Source organism: Ochotona princeps, chromosome 16 (genome assembly GCF_030435755.1).
Source record: "Ochotona princeps isolate mOchPri1 chromosome 16, mOchPri1.hap1, whole genome shotgun sequence".
NCBI lineage: Eukaryota > Metazoa > Chordata > Mammalia > Lagomorpha > Ochotonidae > Ochotona > Ochotona princeps.
In genome coordinates this window covers 10747499-10764868 of record NC_080847.1, presented here as the reverse complement: position 1 = coordinate 10764868, position 17370 = coordinate 10747499, and the positions used below count along the sequence as shown (strand labels likewise).

Here is a 17370-nt window from a genome sequence, read left to right as displayed (position 1 = left end):
TAGTCTCTTCTCTAAAATATATCATTGGGGAAAAGAAGATTAAGGACTCGTGTTTTCATTGCCTTCTCTCATATCTTCAAATTGTAACAGATTACTTGCTTGAGTTAGAAGAGACAAAACTGACGTATGTTGTCTTCCTGTATGGAGTCGCTGATAGTAGGCCTTTGCCACGGAGAGACTTAGCATTGAGCCTGTCTTATTCCCTAACGTGTTTATAGTTCCTGTGTCTTCCCTCTTGGGACAGTCTTCATTGACACATGTATAGTCTTTAATCAACACAGTGTCACAGCAGTGTGTTGCACAGGGCTTGATTGAGGTTAGCAGTTCTTTGCAGTCTGGAAAAATTCATGTAAATAGTTGAAATTTCAGTGTGTAAATGTAGAGAAGTGAGCTTCATAAAAGAAGTTATCCAGGTGACCAGTTAATACAGGAAGAGGTACTCTACTTCACTAGCCGTCAGGAATAAGAAAATTAAACCCCTGTGGGACCCAGCTACCGGAATGATTAGAATTCAAGTCCTGGTGGTAGCTGTTGAGAATGTAGCTTGGTGCTACATGGGAAAATTTGAGTAGTGTCTCCCCACTGTAAAGAACATGGCCATGCCTTGTACCCAGCAAGTCCACACCTGGGCCTGTGTGCACCGTAAGTGCTTGTGTTAGTCTCCGAAGATACTGCCAAGAGCGTTCACAGAGGCACTGTTTGAAGTAATCCCAAACTGAAAAAGACCTAAACGCGTAAGAGCCAGCTGCCGACCAGACACATTGTGGTTTATTCCCATAAAATAACTTCATATAAAAAAACATGAGAATGAATGAATTGTAACTGGATGCAACAATATGAACAAATCTCACAGGCATAAAGGTGGAGTGAATGAAGCCAGACAGGTTTTGGGTGAACTTCATGAGTCTGTGTCGTTAGAGAAACCTGTGGTGCTGGAGGCCAGCAGAGTGTTGCCACTGTGAGGCAGTGACGGAGTGCTGCTGCTTCTGCACCTGGGAGCTGGTGCCACTGCACATCCACTCTGTGAAATCCATTTATCCCTGCACTTAGCATTGTTGTATTTTTTTAATTTGTGTTAAAATTTAATTCAAAATTAAAACATTGCCAGTAAAAATCTACCTTTTTTATTTCAGGCTAAAAAGCTAAGTGGTTTCTATTAACATTTCACAACAGCCTGACAGTGTAAATCCAATACAGAACACAGGGTTTGTCATTTATTGTTGTGTTTGACTTTCAAGACAGATTGAGATCTGGCAGTTAGTCAAAGTTGAGTTTCCCGCTTACGTTGCTTAGCTTATCTTAGTAGAGGACATCCATTTCTCTCTGGTGTTTATCCTCTCAATTAAACCTCCTTCCTCTTCTCGTTTTTTTGTTTGTTTGTTTGTTTGTTTGTCCTAGAGCTGACAGCAGTGAGCGTCTATCCAGTTCCTAGCCTGCTCACTACCCTGGAGCTGTCCCGGTGAGTGTGTCTCCTGAGGGTGGTTCTTGTTTTATGCTTAATATTCAGAGAAATCCATGTATACATGGCAGTTGTAAAGTGGAAGGAACCTACTGAAGTGTTTGGGTAATCTGAAGACTGGGTGAAGGGTTGTTACAGTTTAATAGCTGTAATAGTTATAGAAAGGATGCTCTTGAAACAGAGAGAGGTGCATCTGGATTACTCAAAGACTAGATTTTTTTGAAAAGATTTATTTATTAATTGGAAGGCAGTTTCTTTTTTTGTCAGTTGAAATCAGTTAATTCTTGACTTTTAGATGCAGCTTTTAAGAAACCTTTAGTTCTTTGATACTGTCATGTGGTTTGAGTTTTGGAAATATATTAATTGCATTCAGGATTTTATTTATTCATTTTTAATACCGTGTTCAGCATTTGTGGTTCAGTAACTGAATCTTCTATTCTGACGAACTGATTGACAGACAAGCTTTGCAGGAGAGCGTTCTCGTCACTGTGAGTGTAAGGTGCACAGCGCAGCTCAGAGCAGTGACGGGCTCCAGCATGGTCATGATTAGGATGAAGACAGCAGAAGGCAAAATGTGTGCTGTAGTACCTGGCCTGTAATAGTCTCTGAAGAAAGAACAGCTATTCAAACTAGGGTTGTTGTTGTTGTTACTTTATTATTATAAGCTGTGTAGGTTCCTGTGCATTTTGCGGTGCATCTCCAGCATAGATCAATGCTAAGGCTTCACCTTTCCCACTAACCTTGGCCATTTCTTAACAGTTACATCCAGGTGGATACCACTACGAATTTGTGCTTTCCAACCCTATCTCAACCTGTTGGTCCTTCCTTTTACTGTCTCCTTTCCGTGTGCTTGGCATCTGTTCCATATCCCTCTACCCACCTCTCGTCCACATTCTGAAACATGAAGACTGGCTTCCTAGGGTCTAGAGGTCCGCGTGACCGACTTCCCCGCGCTTCCTGGCAGTTGGACTGGATTTGCGTAGACAGGACACTCACTCTTCCTCCGCCTCCTTCCTCTGTTCCACCAGTGCAGCTGTCTGCCTTTGACCTGAGTCAGGCCACGGCTCCCACCCTCTAGGCTGTGTGCTCGGCTTGTGTGTACACAGACAGAGAAGGTTACCTTTACCTCACAGCCCTCCAGCTACTTGTAATCCCACCCATCCTCTTTTGTCTTGGTTTCTCAAGAATTATTTACATTTGTTGAATCAGTTCCCATCTGCTTATTGCAGCAACAGTTCTGTGTAGGCCTTCTCTTTTGGAACTTTTCTTTGTTCAAGGTTAACTTCAGTTAACCTTAGCTGGCCTTTTTCTGACCCTTTCCATGCCCCTTTGGCCACTCTTCTGTGACTTTTGCATACTCGTTTTTCTTAGTTAGCCTTTTGGAGGTTGATTGTCCTCCAGTGCTCTGTCCTTGATCCACTATATCACACTGCATGTGATCTCACCTTCTCTAATGCTTTCAGCCGCACTGAAGTGTCAGTATCCCCCAGATAGCCAGTCCAGGCACTCTGTATCAGCCTCAGATCCAGTCCATTTCTGTACTGGACACGTAAACCTACGTATCGCTGAGTACTCACATACAAGCAAAAATTAAGCTCAGTATCCATCCCTGCATGCTTTGTACACTTGTGTCTTTTCCAGTCCTGGCATATCATCTCCCTGGTCAGCTAGGCTCAGCTCTTCCCTCTGAACCCCACATCCAAAGTATCTCCAAGTTATTACTGTTTTTGCTTCTAAATATTTCTGGATATTTCTGGACCATCTCTCCTCCAACCTATAAGTTTCTTTGTCATTTCTTGCCTGAAATTCTGTAACAGCTTCCTGATTGTTCTTCATTTTTAACGGTAGGATCAGGTTCTCATTGAGACCGTTACATGCAACCCTGGTATTTTCTCTTTACTGTGAACTTGGTGAAGATCAAGCCGTAGCCCTCTGTGTTTAGTCCTGGTCCCAGCCTGTTTTCCCTGTCACTGCTGTATCATCACCAAGCATTCCCCACATATGCCAGCCTCTCAGTTTTTTTCTCACTCCCTGCCTGGAAAGTCCTCCTGTAAGGTCAGGGTGCAGCATTCTTCACATTCTTTCCCGGATGCCGTTCTTCTCAAGGAGCTTGTCTTGATCCTTTTCAGGCTGTGGTCCCATCACTAAGCTGCTTTAGCAGGATCTGCATTTCCCAAATACAGTTAGCTTCCTGCCGTCCTTTGGACATTCCAGAGAAACTTGGACCTGGAGAGTCTGATCCTTCACGGTGTGTGCTTCTCCTCTCCCCAGCCTTTACCTGTGGCACTCTTACTCTTTTTCTCCTGCCCCCTTTTAAAAAAATTTGTGTATTTGAGGGGCTGGCATGATGGCTCAACTGCCTAATCCTCCACCTGCAAGCATTGGCATCACATATGGGTGCTGGTTTGTGTCCCAGCTGCTCCTCTTATCTTTCACTCCCTTCTGGTGGCCTGGGAAGGCAGTGGAGGATGGCCTAAAGCTTTCGGACCTTGCACCCACATGGGAAACCCGGAGGGGGCTCCTGACTTCGTATCAACTCAGCCCTGGGCATTGTGGCTACTTGGGGAGTGAACCAGTGGATGAAAGATCTTTCTCTCTGTCTCCTTTTTTCCATAAATCTCTCTAATAAAAATAAATCTTGGGAAAAAAAGGATTTATGTATTTGGAAGTCAAGATTGATAGAGATAGAGATGAAAGAAACTAAGGAGATCTTTCCTCTTCTGGTTCATTCCCCAAGTGGTCACAGTAGTTGTGGATGGGTCAGTCCAAATCCAGAAGTCATGAACTTCATCTGTGACTGTCACATGGGTTTCATCGCCGCTTTAAACAGATCATTCTGTGAACACATAATGGTCTCACTGAGGACCTGGTTTTGTTGTTAAAAGAACAACAATCAGGAAACTGTTACAGAATTTCAGACAAGAAATGATAAAGAAACGTTCAGGTTGGAAGGGGGGAGTAGACGGGGAGGCAATTCAGAAATATGCTGAAGCAAGGACATAGGCCTTCCTAGGCTACTTTCCCAGGAGCATTAGCAGAGAGCTCCATCAGAGGCAGAGCAGCCAGGACTTGAACCAGCACTCTGATATGGGGTCCCAATGTTGTGACTGTTGCATTCACTCGACCACTAAAACAGAATGTTACATTCACCAGTGACAGTCACAACAAAGTTTTATTATAAATGAGAGGCAAGGCAACCAAATGACCAACCCACTGGACAGGACCAACACCCCTTACCGTAGTGTGGTGCCAAACAGCACATTCACAAGATTTTTATAGGTGTAGTCTACGATAGCTTGAAAAGGAGCAATCCACAATAGCCTGCAAGGTGAGGGGGGATATACTACACATTCCCTACCTAGCTCAGCTGGACAACTCATGCCTGGCTCTTCTCTGGTCCAGCAATTAAGGTAACCACCCACTTAATTACTTGTAACCATCTGTGAGATAACTGGACTTGGGCCTTGATTCATGAGAGTTGGGGCCTATCGGTGCTAAAGGTCACATAGGCCCTTGGCCTGCAAACTCACACAGTGTCTTAGTAGCAATGAGCCATGTTTACTCCATTTTGTTTCAATTCTACATAAGCACTGGCTTAACCCACTGTATCGTATAACACTGGCCCCTCCTCATTTTCCAAAGTGATTTTAAAATTCCACTTCTATTCATTCTTTCCTCATCTCTCCTTCATTGGCACCCACCACATTGATACACATTAGTGCACTAGTATCTCCCACCCTTAGGATTCAACAGCCTTCACTCGGCACCTTCTGCGTGATCCAGGTAACAGATCACTGACTGTCCCTGCCCTCTGGGAGCTCCCAGACTAGTTAAGAGAGAACTTTCAGTCTAGTGAAGTGAGTTCCACATGTCATCTTAAATGATGCCTTTTAATTTTCTTTTACAGAAACTTGCTAGAGTGTGTCCCTGACTGGGCCTGCGATGCAAAGAAGATAGAAGTAATAGATGTGAGTTACAATCTTCTCACAGAGGTTCCTGTGAGGTATGTGGGTGTGAAAGCAAACATTACACGTGTGTTCATGTGTGTTTATGTCTGTGTTTCCTTGATTAGAGTTCTCTTTCATTTGTTTCATGAATATCGAGTACCTGTTGAGTGCAAGGCAGTGTGCTATGCCATAAGGAATGTAGTAACAGTTGATGCATGGTCTTGGCTGCAAGGGATTTAAGTAAGAGGATAGTATAATGTTAGAATAACTAACAAAATATAGCAGAGGTAGTTTTTTATGATCAGTTATGGCAGTGTCCTAAGAATGTCACTTTTATCATGTTGCCAAATCGTTAGAACTGTACTTGAGCAAAATACGGCTTAAAGCAACTAAAAAACCTCACTGAGGCCACACTTAACTGTGAAATGATAGGAGCTGCTATTCGAAAGTAGTCCCTTATTCCCAAGCCTTTACACCCAGTCACTATGTTGTGTAAGTAATTTTAGAAATGCACAAAAGTAGAGTGTCATGGAGAAGATGATGTTTGAGTTGACTTTCACCAGAAGGTGAGATTTCTCTAGGTGAGGAAGTTAGGAGAGTAGTAGCTAAAGCTGGGGAAGAGATGATGTATTCAAAGTACCTGAGTTGTAACATGTAGTTAATCTGCTGGAGTCTTTGCAACTAAACTAGAAGCTTTGTAGCCTAGGAAGTAGGAAGATAACCTTTGAAGTCAGACCTTTGCTCAAATCCAAACTGCTCCATTTACTTTTTTTTTTTTAAGATTTATTTTATTTTTTATTACAAAGTCAGATATACTGAGAGGAGGAGAGACAGAGAGGAAGTGGAGCTGCCGGGATTAGAACCAGCGGCCATATGGGATCAAGGCGAGGACCCCAGCCACTAGGCCATGCTGCCGAGCCCTCCATTTACTTTTAAGTGCAAGATCTTCAACAAATCAAACATCTTTCTGGACTTCATTATTAAATGGTTCAGCCCAATAAAAAGAAAAAGTTGAAAGGGTCAGTGACCAGAGAGTAAGAAAGATCTTTCATCTGGTTCCTTCCCCAAATGTCCACAATAGCTGGGACTGGGCCTGGCTGCAATCAGGGGCTCAGACCTCCACCTGAGTCCCCTGTGGGTGGTAGGAATCCAAGCACTCAGACTGTGGTCTTCCTTCCCCAGAGCATTAGCAGGAAGCCAGATTGGAAGCAGAGAAGCCAGGACCCATACAGGCACTCTCACGTGGGATGCACATGTCCCAACAGTGGATTACCTTGTTGCATTACAACGCCTGCAGCTGCCCACATTTTAAGCATTCATTAAGTAGTAGTTTTTCTTGCAATAAAATTTGTTATTATTAATATGTTTTTATTAATAATGCTAATATAATGAATTTTTGGTTCTCTATGGACTTAAAATCGAACTTGCTTTTTTAGTTTAGATCGCCTTTGTGCTATTCGCTCTTACTGATTGACCTTTCTCATGGTGACATTCATGACTTCTTGGTGGGTAGTTGATAACAGATGGTGTGATTGCCTTCTTGGCCCTGGCTCCTTTAGGTAGTTGTATAGTCTAGAAGAATATGTTTCTGTTAGTTTACTGATTTCAGTCAAATGCCCTAGGACAGAAGCAGAAATGTTTTATATTATCTTTAAATAGATATTTATTTGTATTTTCTCCCCGTAGAATTCTGAGTAGCTTGAGTCTGAGGAAGTTGATGATGGGACACAATCATGTGCAGACCCTTCCAGCACTGGTGGAGCACATCCCTCTTGAGGTACTGGATGTGCAGCATAATGGACTCAGCAGGCTGCCAGATACGCTCTTCTCCAGGGCTTTAAAGTAAGTGCTGCAGGACATTGTTTCTCAAGAGCAGAGTCACCTGCTAAGAAAATGGAGAAGACCAAGATGAGCAGCTGGCAGTGACTCTTGCTTAGCGTTGACGACTTTGGTGGCCGTACTTTCACTCCTTGAGCAGTGAAATGAGCACACAGATGGAATTGGAAGCAGTCTATCTGATCTTTATTGGGTGATTATCAGCTAAATACTATTAAGAAAAAGATGGAGAGTAAAAACATGTATTTTTTGCTGAGGTATTTTTCATAGTTCAAATACATGTCAACATGATTCCCACTTACATCCTTTCAGTAGGTGCATACACAGCAAAATATGAAGGTAGGTTTGAATCAGCCTGATAAAAGCCTGGGAATGTAACCAAGCCTGTATTCTTTCTACTTGGCTTGTGTGAGTTGTTGTTGTTTTTGAGATTGATTGATTATTTGAAATGCACAGTTAGAGAGGAAGATATAATGAGATCTTCCATCTGCTGGTTCATTCCCCAAGTGCCTGCAGCAACTGGGGCTGGGCCAGGCTGGAGCCAGGAGCCGGGAGCATCATCCAGGGACCCAAGGGCTTGAATTGTCTTCTGCTGCTTTCTTAGAGACGTTAGTAGGGAGCTGGATTGGAACTAGTGCAGCTGGACTCAAACTAGCACTCATGGGTTACTGGCAGTGCTGGTGACAGCTTGACCTGTTATGCTATACCGTCATCTCTGACTTGTGTGAGTTGAGTAAAATAAACTCTGAATGGAGTCAGTTAGGAAAAATTACCTGAAAGAAATTATCTTTTTTTTTTTTAAGTTTAGAGCTTAGAATGGCAGCATTTCATGCTGATATTTCTGCATAACAAAGAAACAAATGATTATAAATGAAGTGGCCTTTTGTGTGTGTTCTGTCAGCCTCAGATACTTGAATGGGTCCGCAAATAGTCTGGAGTGTTTGCCCTCTGCGTGTGCTGCTGGGGAGAGTTTGAGTGTGCTGCAGCTGCTTTACCTGACCAACAATCGCCTGACTGACCAGTGTATACCTGTGCTGGTGGGGTTCCCGCACCTGCGAGTCCTGCACCTGGCCAACAACCAGCTACAGACCTTTCCTGCAAGGTAGGTGAATGCGAACTTCCGTCACTTCAGATACAAAACATTTCACTTTTGTTAGACTGAGTTATAGCTGACGCTGACTCTTGCTGTATGTTGACTGATTTCCCTGATGGTTGTGATTTCACTCACTACATGATGGAAAAAAATTTCTTAATAGTTCATACCTAGTTGTTAAGCATCAGAAACCAGAGAAAGTATGGCTAAAAGGTGTTAAATTTTAGTCCTAATTACCTAATCATGGTGCAGTAATGCTTAACGTAGAAAACTTCAAACTTTTAAGTAAAGAAATTACGGTGATAACTTTCATGTACATTTATAGAAATACATTTATATAAGGTGAAAATAAAAGACTTATGATTTCCAAAGCTGTTGGGTAATTGATATGAGGTTTGAAATTAAGACAGGAATTAATAATATCACTCAGAACAGTCAAACTACAGACAAACTCAAATGGAAATTGCCACTAGAATGGTAAAATATTTGTTCCATATTGACTAATCTTATCAGTTCATTTCTTGAGCACCTATATTTATGCTTGAAAAATAATGAGAATACTGCATACCAAAATGTCATTCAGTTTTATCTCTGATATTGAGATTAAAGGGTTTTTTTAGTTGTTTATCTGTATTTTCAAATGAGCATGTGTTATTAAAATAAGGAAAATTAACTTAGTCTTCATTATTAGAATACGAATCTTCTAGTAGTAGAAATTATTTATGCCTAGTTATATGGAAAGACAGGATGTAAAACTGATTGGAAAAAATTTTCAGATGAAGAATTTGGGAGAAAATTTGGAATGCTGTCCGTTCTTTTACTGCTGGTGTTATGGGTGGTTATTCTCATTATTTTTTGAAGTTTTTATATTATAGCAGGTTGTGTTTTTTATGATTTTCAAATCAGGAGACCAAAGCAATTTGTAATAATCTCCATAAAGGTGTTAGAGCGATTGGAGATATTGGCAAGCTTTACTCAGCTGATAGAAGGGAGTCTTGTGAGTCAGTCACCTCAGAGTCTAGGCACAGTACTGTGTGCATAACAAGAACTTGATCAATTTTTACAGGGATGAATTAAGTTTAAACTGATTGATAGGAGTCTTAGTGGTGATTTAGTACAACTTGTGTATTTCACGACTGAGCCATTTTTGGTGCACTGATACCAAGTTATCTGAAGTTTGCTGCTACTTAGTGGTGAAGCAGGGACCAGCACTAGTCTTCCATGGTAGGCCAGTGCTTTTTCAGCCTGCTCTTCCACGTCTTGGCCACCAGACTGGGTAGCTGTGAGGCTCACGGAAGCTTTGTTCCCTGAAGCTGAGAGGCAGATCAGGCTGAGAGGTGCTTGCTACAAGGCTGGGCGTTGCCCATGTCTGCTTCACTTGGACAGGTCATCTGGCAGTGGATCAGGGCAGCCCTTTGAACTCTGGTTGCCGTGAAATAGCACTTGTTTGGCAGCTGCTCATTCTTGGTGCAGTATGGTATTTCGGTGTTTGTTTTTCAGCAAACTAAATAAATTGGAGCAGTTGGAGGAACTGAACCTGAGTGGCAACAAGCTTAAGACAATTCCCACAACTATAGCAAACTGCAAAAGGCTGCACACTCTGGTTGCACATTCCAACAACATCAGCATTTTCCCAGAGATTCTGCAGTTGCCTCAGATCCAGGTACTTTCACATGCTGGAGGTAATGGATCCCTGATGGGGGAAATGAGATTAGTATGAATGAGATTATTCTCTGCTCGTAAGGAAGAAATACTGTTTCATATACTCACTTTGGGATCAGAGTGTACATAACTGAGGGTGTAATAAGAGATGGAGCATTTGGGAGTAAAGAATTAGCTCTCTAATATGTGTTTGTCTCTGCATTTCTTTTCAGTTTGTAGATCTAAGTTGCAATGACTTGACGGAAATCCTGATTCCAGAGGCTCTGCCTGCTACGTTACAGGACCTTGACCTCACTGGTAACACAAATCTGGTTCTGGAACACAAGACACTAGACATATTTAGGTAGGAAAACATTGGAAGTTTCATCCATATCTGCCTGCTCTTCTTCAGGACTGTGGAGATCTTGATTAATTAAAAGAATAGAAAGAGCCCAGGAAGCCTTCAGATTCTCTGCCTTGATTTGTTTATGAGTGGTTGTCCTCTGCAGTAGTCTGTTTGTGTTAAGACTGCTCCTTGGCTACCACTCAGTGACATGCCTGGTATTTTTACGTGGCAGGCATAAATATTTTAGTTGGCACTAATCACAAGTGCTAATAGATCACACAGGTTTATTCTTTGAATCAAGACATCATTGTATCAAAATGTTTAAAACAAGGAGACATCTGGCTGCAACATAGAAATCTTTGTTTTGCTAAGTGCTTCACAAAAAGGAATGATATTCATTGTGACAATATTTGGGCCCTGTTTCCTCCTCCTACACTTTTCCCTGTATTCCTCTTCCTTTTCAGCATACTACTTGCATTCATTCCCTCAGCTTGAATTTTAATCTGTCATCAGCTTCTTTTATGGAACCATGTTATGGGGGGCCAGTGTTGTGACACAACAAGTAAAGCTTCTGCTTGCCAGGTCAACATGCCATAGCAGGCAGGGTGTGGGTGCACCAGCGAGAGGGACTCGGCTGCTCTGCTTCCAGTCCGGCTTCCTGATAATGCACCTGAGAAGGCAGCAGATGATTTTTTAAGAACTTGGACCTCTGTCACCCCTGTGGGAAACCAGTGGGAGTTCTGTGGCTGCCTACCTGGAACTTGCCCATACATGGCTGTTGTTTGGACATTTGGGGAGTGAATCAAGGGATGGAAGATTCTCTGTCTCCCTCTCTCTGTGTTAGGCTGCCTTTCAAATAAATGTGAGGTTGACATGGCGCCACAGGTTAAGCTGCTGTTGCTATGCTGACACCTCATATTGGTGTGCCAGTTTGTGTCCCAGCTGCAACGCTGTCTACGCACCTGGAAAGCAACAGAGAATGGCCCTAATACTTGGGTCCTGCCACTTATGTGGGAGATCTGAATGGAGTTCTGGGCTCCTGGCTTCAGGCAGGCCATTGTAGCCATTGTAGGAGTGAACCAGAAGATGAAAAATATCTCTGTCTCTTTCTCTCGCTGTCTGTGTTACTCTGCTTGTGAAATAAATACTTAAAATTAATTTTAAAAGCATCTTTGGGATAGTTTTCATCAAAGACAAAAGGATATATGGCTTAATATTTCTTTCCTTCACCTCCACAGCCATATCACAACACTGAAAATTGATCAGAAACCTTTACCAGCCACAGATTCTACAGTTACATCAACCTTCTGGAGCCATGGACTGGCTGAGATGGCAGGACAGAGAAATAAGTGAGTATGCTGACTGTGGAGGCAAAGAAGAAAGAAGGAAAGCAGCCCCTGGCATGTGAAATCTGTGCTGGTGTTCATAGTGAGGCCTTGTTATTCTGTTACACATAAACACATCCCAGCATGTCAGCTCACAGATGAGCCTTCTAAGAGGGGTGGGCACCATGGCATTGTGGGCTAAGCTCCTGCCTGTGGTGCCAGTATTCCATATGGGTGCCATTTCAAGTGTAGGTGGCTCCACTTCCAATCCAGCTCCCTGCTTATGTCCTGGGAAAGCACCAAAGAATGGTATACGTCCTTAGACCCCTCTACACATGTGGGAGACCTGGAGGAGGCTCCTGTCTCCTGCTTCAGATTGGCTCAGTTCCAGCATTGCCACCATTTGGGGAGTGCATCAGGAAGTGGAAGATCTTTGTCTCTCCTTCTTGCTTTCTGTAACTCTGCCCTTCAAATAAAAATATAGTACATCTTTGGGAGGAAAAAATAAAGATCCTTCTGAGTAGCGATAAAATGAGACAATACAAGATAAATGTGCAGTACATAGAACTAACACCCCCTCTCATGGTTTCACCAGTTAGAGCTTTATCTTTGCGCTAATTTTTCTTCCCTGTCAACAGGACTGAAATAGCCAACCAGGGAATGGCCCTGCCTTCTCTTAACAGCCAATCTAGTATGATCCTTTACTTCCTAGAGTGCTGTCCAGCGACCCAGCCAAAGCCCAAACCATACTAGGTTCTGTCCAACGTCCTCCTGCCAGCACACGGCAGAGTTCCATGGTGTAGCATTCTCTGTTGCCGCAAGGACTGCAGCTTGTCCGGTGACAGATGGGCTCTGATGTTCGTGCCTTGAGGGCTTTGACAAAATCTAGTCCTTAATAACTACCAAGAGAAAAGGCCTGCTCTTCCACCTTGTGGCCGCATCACACAGCTAACCTGCACTGCCCGTGCGTGTGGCAGGAGCCTTTCCTTTAGGGTTCTGCTGCATTTTCTTCACTAGGGAGTTTTTCACATGTGAATCAGGATGATCACTGTGCTGCTTCACCTTCAGTTAATACTTACAGTTTGAAAGAATGCACCCTGAAAAATGATATTTTGCCAACAGCTTTGTTTGGTGAATATCTTTCTTTCTGATGTTTCTGCTGTAGGCTGTGTGTATCTGCCCTGGCTGTGGATAACTTTGCAGAGGGCGTGGGAGCTGTGTATGGCATGTTTGACGGAGACAGGAATGAGGAGCTCCCTCGCCTACTACAGTGTACAATGGCAGATGTGCTTTTGGAGGAAGTACAGCAGTCAACCAACGACACAGTTTTCATGGTGAACACCTTCTTGGTATCTCACAGGTAAGCAGGTGGGTTCAATAATCCCAAACTCAGTTCTACTTTTGGAAAGTACATCTCTTTAAACTGAAGATCGTGACTGGGATCCAGGAGAGATCTCGCTCATTCTGTGATCCTTCTCTGTTCTCAGCATGGGAGAAGGAACTTGGGCTCTTGAAGGAGCCACAGAGTGGCCTGCATTGTTTATGTGTGGATGTGTTTATTTGGGAAGGACCGTGGTAGGCTTTTGTAAGAGTCTCTAGAGAGAGTTGGTGACTGAATAAGCTCTCATCAGAGCCACATTTTGAGTACTTGTATTGGAGAATATATACTAATCGCCTCAAAGTCCATCTGTTGATTGCGTAAACTTTAGATAACCAAACTGCGGAATAGCTCAGTCTAGTTATTGGAGGATTCTTGGTGCACCACCTAAGCGATATGAGCAACTGAGAAGTACGCTGTATAATCAGGGAGGAACAGCATGGAGTTCCAGCTGGATTTTATCAGTCAGTACAACACAAAGTAAGGTGTTGAAAGAGACTTTTTAAAGACAGATTTATTTATTTTTTACTTGAAAACATTACAGAGAGAGGGGGGAAAAACAGAGAGTCACTCTCTGTTGGTTAATTCCCCAGGCCCTGGTTCATTCCCCAAATGGCCATAATGGTCAGGCTGGGCTGGTATGAGGCCAAGAGCTTCCTGTGGGTTTGTCAAGTGGGTACAGGTACCCAAGGCTTTAAGCCATCCTTCCCTGCTATCCCAGGTTGCCAGCAGGAAGCTGGATCAGAAGTGGAGCATCGGGCCCGCGGCGTGGCCTAGCAGCTAAAGTCCTCGCCTTGAAAGCCCCAGGATCGGGCCCGGCAGCGTGGTCTGGCGGCGTGGTCTAGCGGCTAAAGTCCTCGCCTTGAAAGCCCCGGGATCCCATATGGGCGCCGGTTCTAATCCTGGCAGCTCCACTTCCCATCCAGCTCCCTGCTTGTGGCCTGGGAAAGCAGTTGAGGACAGCCCAATGCTTTGGGACACTGCACCCGCGTGGGAGACCCGGAAGAGGTTCCAGGTTCCCGGCATCGGATCGGCGCGCACCGGCCCGTTGCAGCTCACTTGGGGAGTGAATCATCGGACGGAAGATCTTCCTCTCTGTCTCTCCTCCTCTGTGTATATCTGGCTGTAATAAAATGAATAAATAATAAAAAAAAAAGAAGTGGAGCATCAGGGACTTGAAGTGGCATCCCCCACAGACTGCCAGCACTGCAGACAGAGGAGGAGCCTGCTTTTGCTAATGTGCTGACCCCAGGAGTCTGTGGGTTTTGGTTTTTTTTGGGGGGGGAAGATTTATTTATTTTTATTGGAAAGGCAGATATACAGAGAGGAATATCTTCCATCTGCTGATTCACTCCCCAAATGGCTGCAACAGCTGGAGCCAAGCTGATCTGCAGCCAGGAACGAGGAGCCTCTAACGGAATCTGTATTTTAATAATTGAGCTAAAGGCTTGGCACAGTAATGGGTTTGGAAAGTGAACAACGCATTATGAAGCTGCTTCTTAGAGCCAGACACTGTAGGGCCCAGCACGGTAGCCTGGTAGCTAAAGTCCTCACCTTACATGCAGTGAGATCACATATGGGCTCTAGTTTGTGTCTCAGCAGCCCTGCTTCCCATCCAGCTCCCAGCTTGTGGCCTGGGAAAGCAGTTGAGGACAGCCCAAGGCCTTGGGACCTTGTACCCATGTGGGAGACCTGGAAGAGGCTCCTGGCTTCTGGTTTCAGATTGGCTCAGCTCCAGCCATGGTGGCCATGTTAGATCTTTCTGTCTCTCCTCCTCTCTGTATATCCACCTTTCCAATAAAAATAAATAAATCTTAAGATAAAAAAGATCAAATAGGTAGATACTTGTTCAGAGAAGCTTTTTAGAGAAATAACTTGCTGAAGATCTACAGTTCGGAAGTGGCGGAGGTGGAATTTGAAACCAGATCTTTCTGATGGTATCTGCTCTCATTTCAGTATTGTGCAGTAAGTGTGAGTGGATGGATGGATGAGTGGATGGATGGATGGAGACTATGTTTTGGGGTGAGATACAGGGAAGATTGTGTTCCCTCTTTCAAAGAATTTACACCTTGAGTCCTTCATTCTAAAAGCATTGTCCTGAGCCCAACAGCCTCAGCGTCACCAGAGACTTAGCAGATGACATGGCGTCCTTACCACATCAAAAACTGAGGCAGTTCCTGTTTATCAGTCACCTTGCCCTCCACATGGTTCTGATATGATAAAGCCCCCTGAATTAGGAGGTCTTTGGTGAGACATGGAGGCAGTGGAGGAGGGCACACTTGCATTTCTCCCCACCTAGCTGCACTGCTGGGAAAGCTCCTCTCAGCTCGGAGGGGAAGGCCGAACTCTGTACCAATGTGACCCATGGCAAAAGTCTGCCTTCAGGTGGACCAGGGGAAGCTGGCTCGCAGACACATGGCAGAAGAATCAGGAGAAGAGCACATGAAAGACCACCACCTGCCAAAAGTAGCTCCTGTGTCTGCATTTTCTTTTGCTTGTGAACAGGAAACTAGGAATGGCTGGGCAGAAGCTGGGCTCCTCTGCGCTCCTGTGCTGCATCCGTCCTGGCACTGTCGAGCCCGCGAACAGCTTTAACTTGACTGTGGCCAACGTTGGCACCTGCCGAGCGGTCCTGTGTCGGGATGGGAGGCCAGTGCCCCTCTCCAAAGTCTTCAGCCTGGAACAGGATCCAGAGGAGGCACAAAGAGTGAAGGACCAAAAAGCCATCATAACAGAGGTGCGTCTTGCGCTCGCCAGTCATCCGCACCCCTTGGATCTTGTGAAGGTGTTTGTTACGGAGGTGATGAAGGTTCATTTCCTTCCTGCCATGCCCTGTAAATAACAACCAATCCAGATAAAGGTGCATTTCAGACGGCTTCAGTTAAGACTGTTTTACAGAATAGTTAGTGACTAGCAGAAAAAAAAAGCAAAATTAGTTAGAAATGAGAAATCCTAACTGGAGATTTTTTTAAATGAGTAGCTTTCATGTAAAATAAATAATGTGACCTCTCAGGTAGTTCCCAACTCCTCTAGTTTATTACTCCAAACAGGAGAAGAAATAGTTCTGTAGCTTGATAACCCTATACTGAAATGCAAAGTTTAAAACATTTTTCCTTTTTATTCTGTGTGTGGTTCCGTATGCACTGACAGCCTCCTTTATAAGGTGCTGGCAGATAACATCTTTGCTTTCAAAGAGACTTTGGCATTTTTTGCTGCAAACACTGCTTATTGTTTTCAAATCTCATACTATTTAAATGGAATTGTTTATTTTTGAGGCTTTAAGAATTCTATTATTTTGGAAACAAGTCCTTTATCAGACGTTCACTTGTCAAATATTTTCTCTCTGTTTGGGGTTTGTCTTTCCATTGTCTCAACAGTGTGTTTTGTAGACAGAAAGGTTTTAGTTTCAAGGAAATCCCACTCAAGAATTTTATGTCTAGAATTTTTGATGTTGTAGCTGGAACTTCCTGCCAAGCCTGAGATCACCTATGTTTTCTTCTGGATCTGACAGTGTGTGTTTCGCGTGCCTGTCTGTGATCCGTGTGGTGAAGCCTGTGGTGTCTCTGCAGTCACTTTTTGTGCTTATGGATGTGCAGTTGTAGCACTGTTTCATTTCCATTGTGTTGCCTTTGCTCCTTTGTTAATGGTCAGCTGACCATTAGGAGAGGACCTCAAAACACTAGTGTAGAAATGCATTTAAAGCTATTTTGGTACAATACAAGGGGTCTTCTGAAAGCTCATGAGAATTGTGAGAGCCTGTTTCTGCACTCTATTTTGTTGGTATTCTCTCAGATTCTCTCTGATTTCACCCAAGGAAGCACGAAAACCAACCAACCAAACAAAAAAAATCAAACACAGTTAACAGTGTGTTAATCTCCAGTAGGAGATTAGGCGATAGAGGTGTATGTCTTGTAAGAAAAGCGTGTCTTGTGAGACAGATCGGCAGTCAGCAAGCTCGCGGGTTAGTGAAGTGAATGCACCTGACAAGCCAGGCAGGCAACTCAGTGAAGAACTGAGTGCCTGGGCGGCATGCGTACTAGAGTTTAGACAGGCATGAGCACAGCTTCTCCTGTCGCTCCTGCTCTGCCCCTCCTGCTTCTGGGATACTGCTGGGAGCAGGCATAGAACTGGTGAAAGTTCTATAGGTGCTTTACCAGCCCAGCCATCTTGGGGCAGAAAATGGCCTGATGCCAAGCTAGAAGGGCTCCTGAGATTGGGGTGGGAGAAGAGGACGGGGACCCTACCTGCTACAGGTTATTGCGGGCAGGTGGGAGTTTTGTGTAAGGGAACTTCCTGTTGTCTCCTTCAGGCGCCTCACACAGGCTAACGTCGGTCTTGCCACCTA

At 44.0% G+C, this 17370-nt stretch overlaps 1 protein-coding gene across 3 annotated transcripts in view; it reads left to right on the top strand.

The window, feature by feature from the left end:
* The window catches only part of PHLPP2 (PH domain and leucine rich repeat protein phosphatase 2), a 61268-nt gene that overhangs the window by 39236 nt on the left and 4662 nt on the right, over nucleotides 1-17370 (top strand). For all 3 annotated transcript variants that reach the window (XM_058674368.1, XM_058674367.1, XM_058674369.1), the window contains 9 exons: nucleotides 1399-1459; nucleotides 5367-5462; nucleotides 7093-7248; nucleotides 8144-8344; nucleotides 9836-9998; nucleotides 10210-10340; nucleotides 11561-11671; nucleotides 12813-13007; nucleotides 15531-15762. In XM_058674368.1, the coding sequence (XP_058530351.1) occupies nucleotides 1399-1459; nucleotides 5367-5462; nucleotides 7093-7248; nucleotides 8144-8344; nucleotides 9836-9998; nucleotides 10210-10340; nucleotides 11561-11671; nucleotides 12813-13007; nucleotides 15531-15762 (1346 nt within the window). The remainder of the gene's footprint in view (nucleotides 1-1398; nucleotides 1460-5366; nucleotides 5463-7092; nucleotides 7249-8143; nucleotides 8345-9835; nucleotides 9999-10209; nucleotides 10341-11560; nucleotides 11672-12812; nucleotides 13008-15530; nucleotides 15763-17370) is intronic.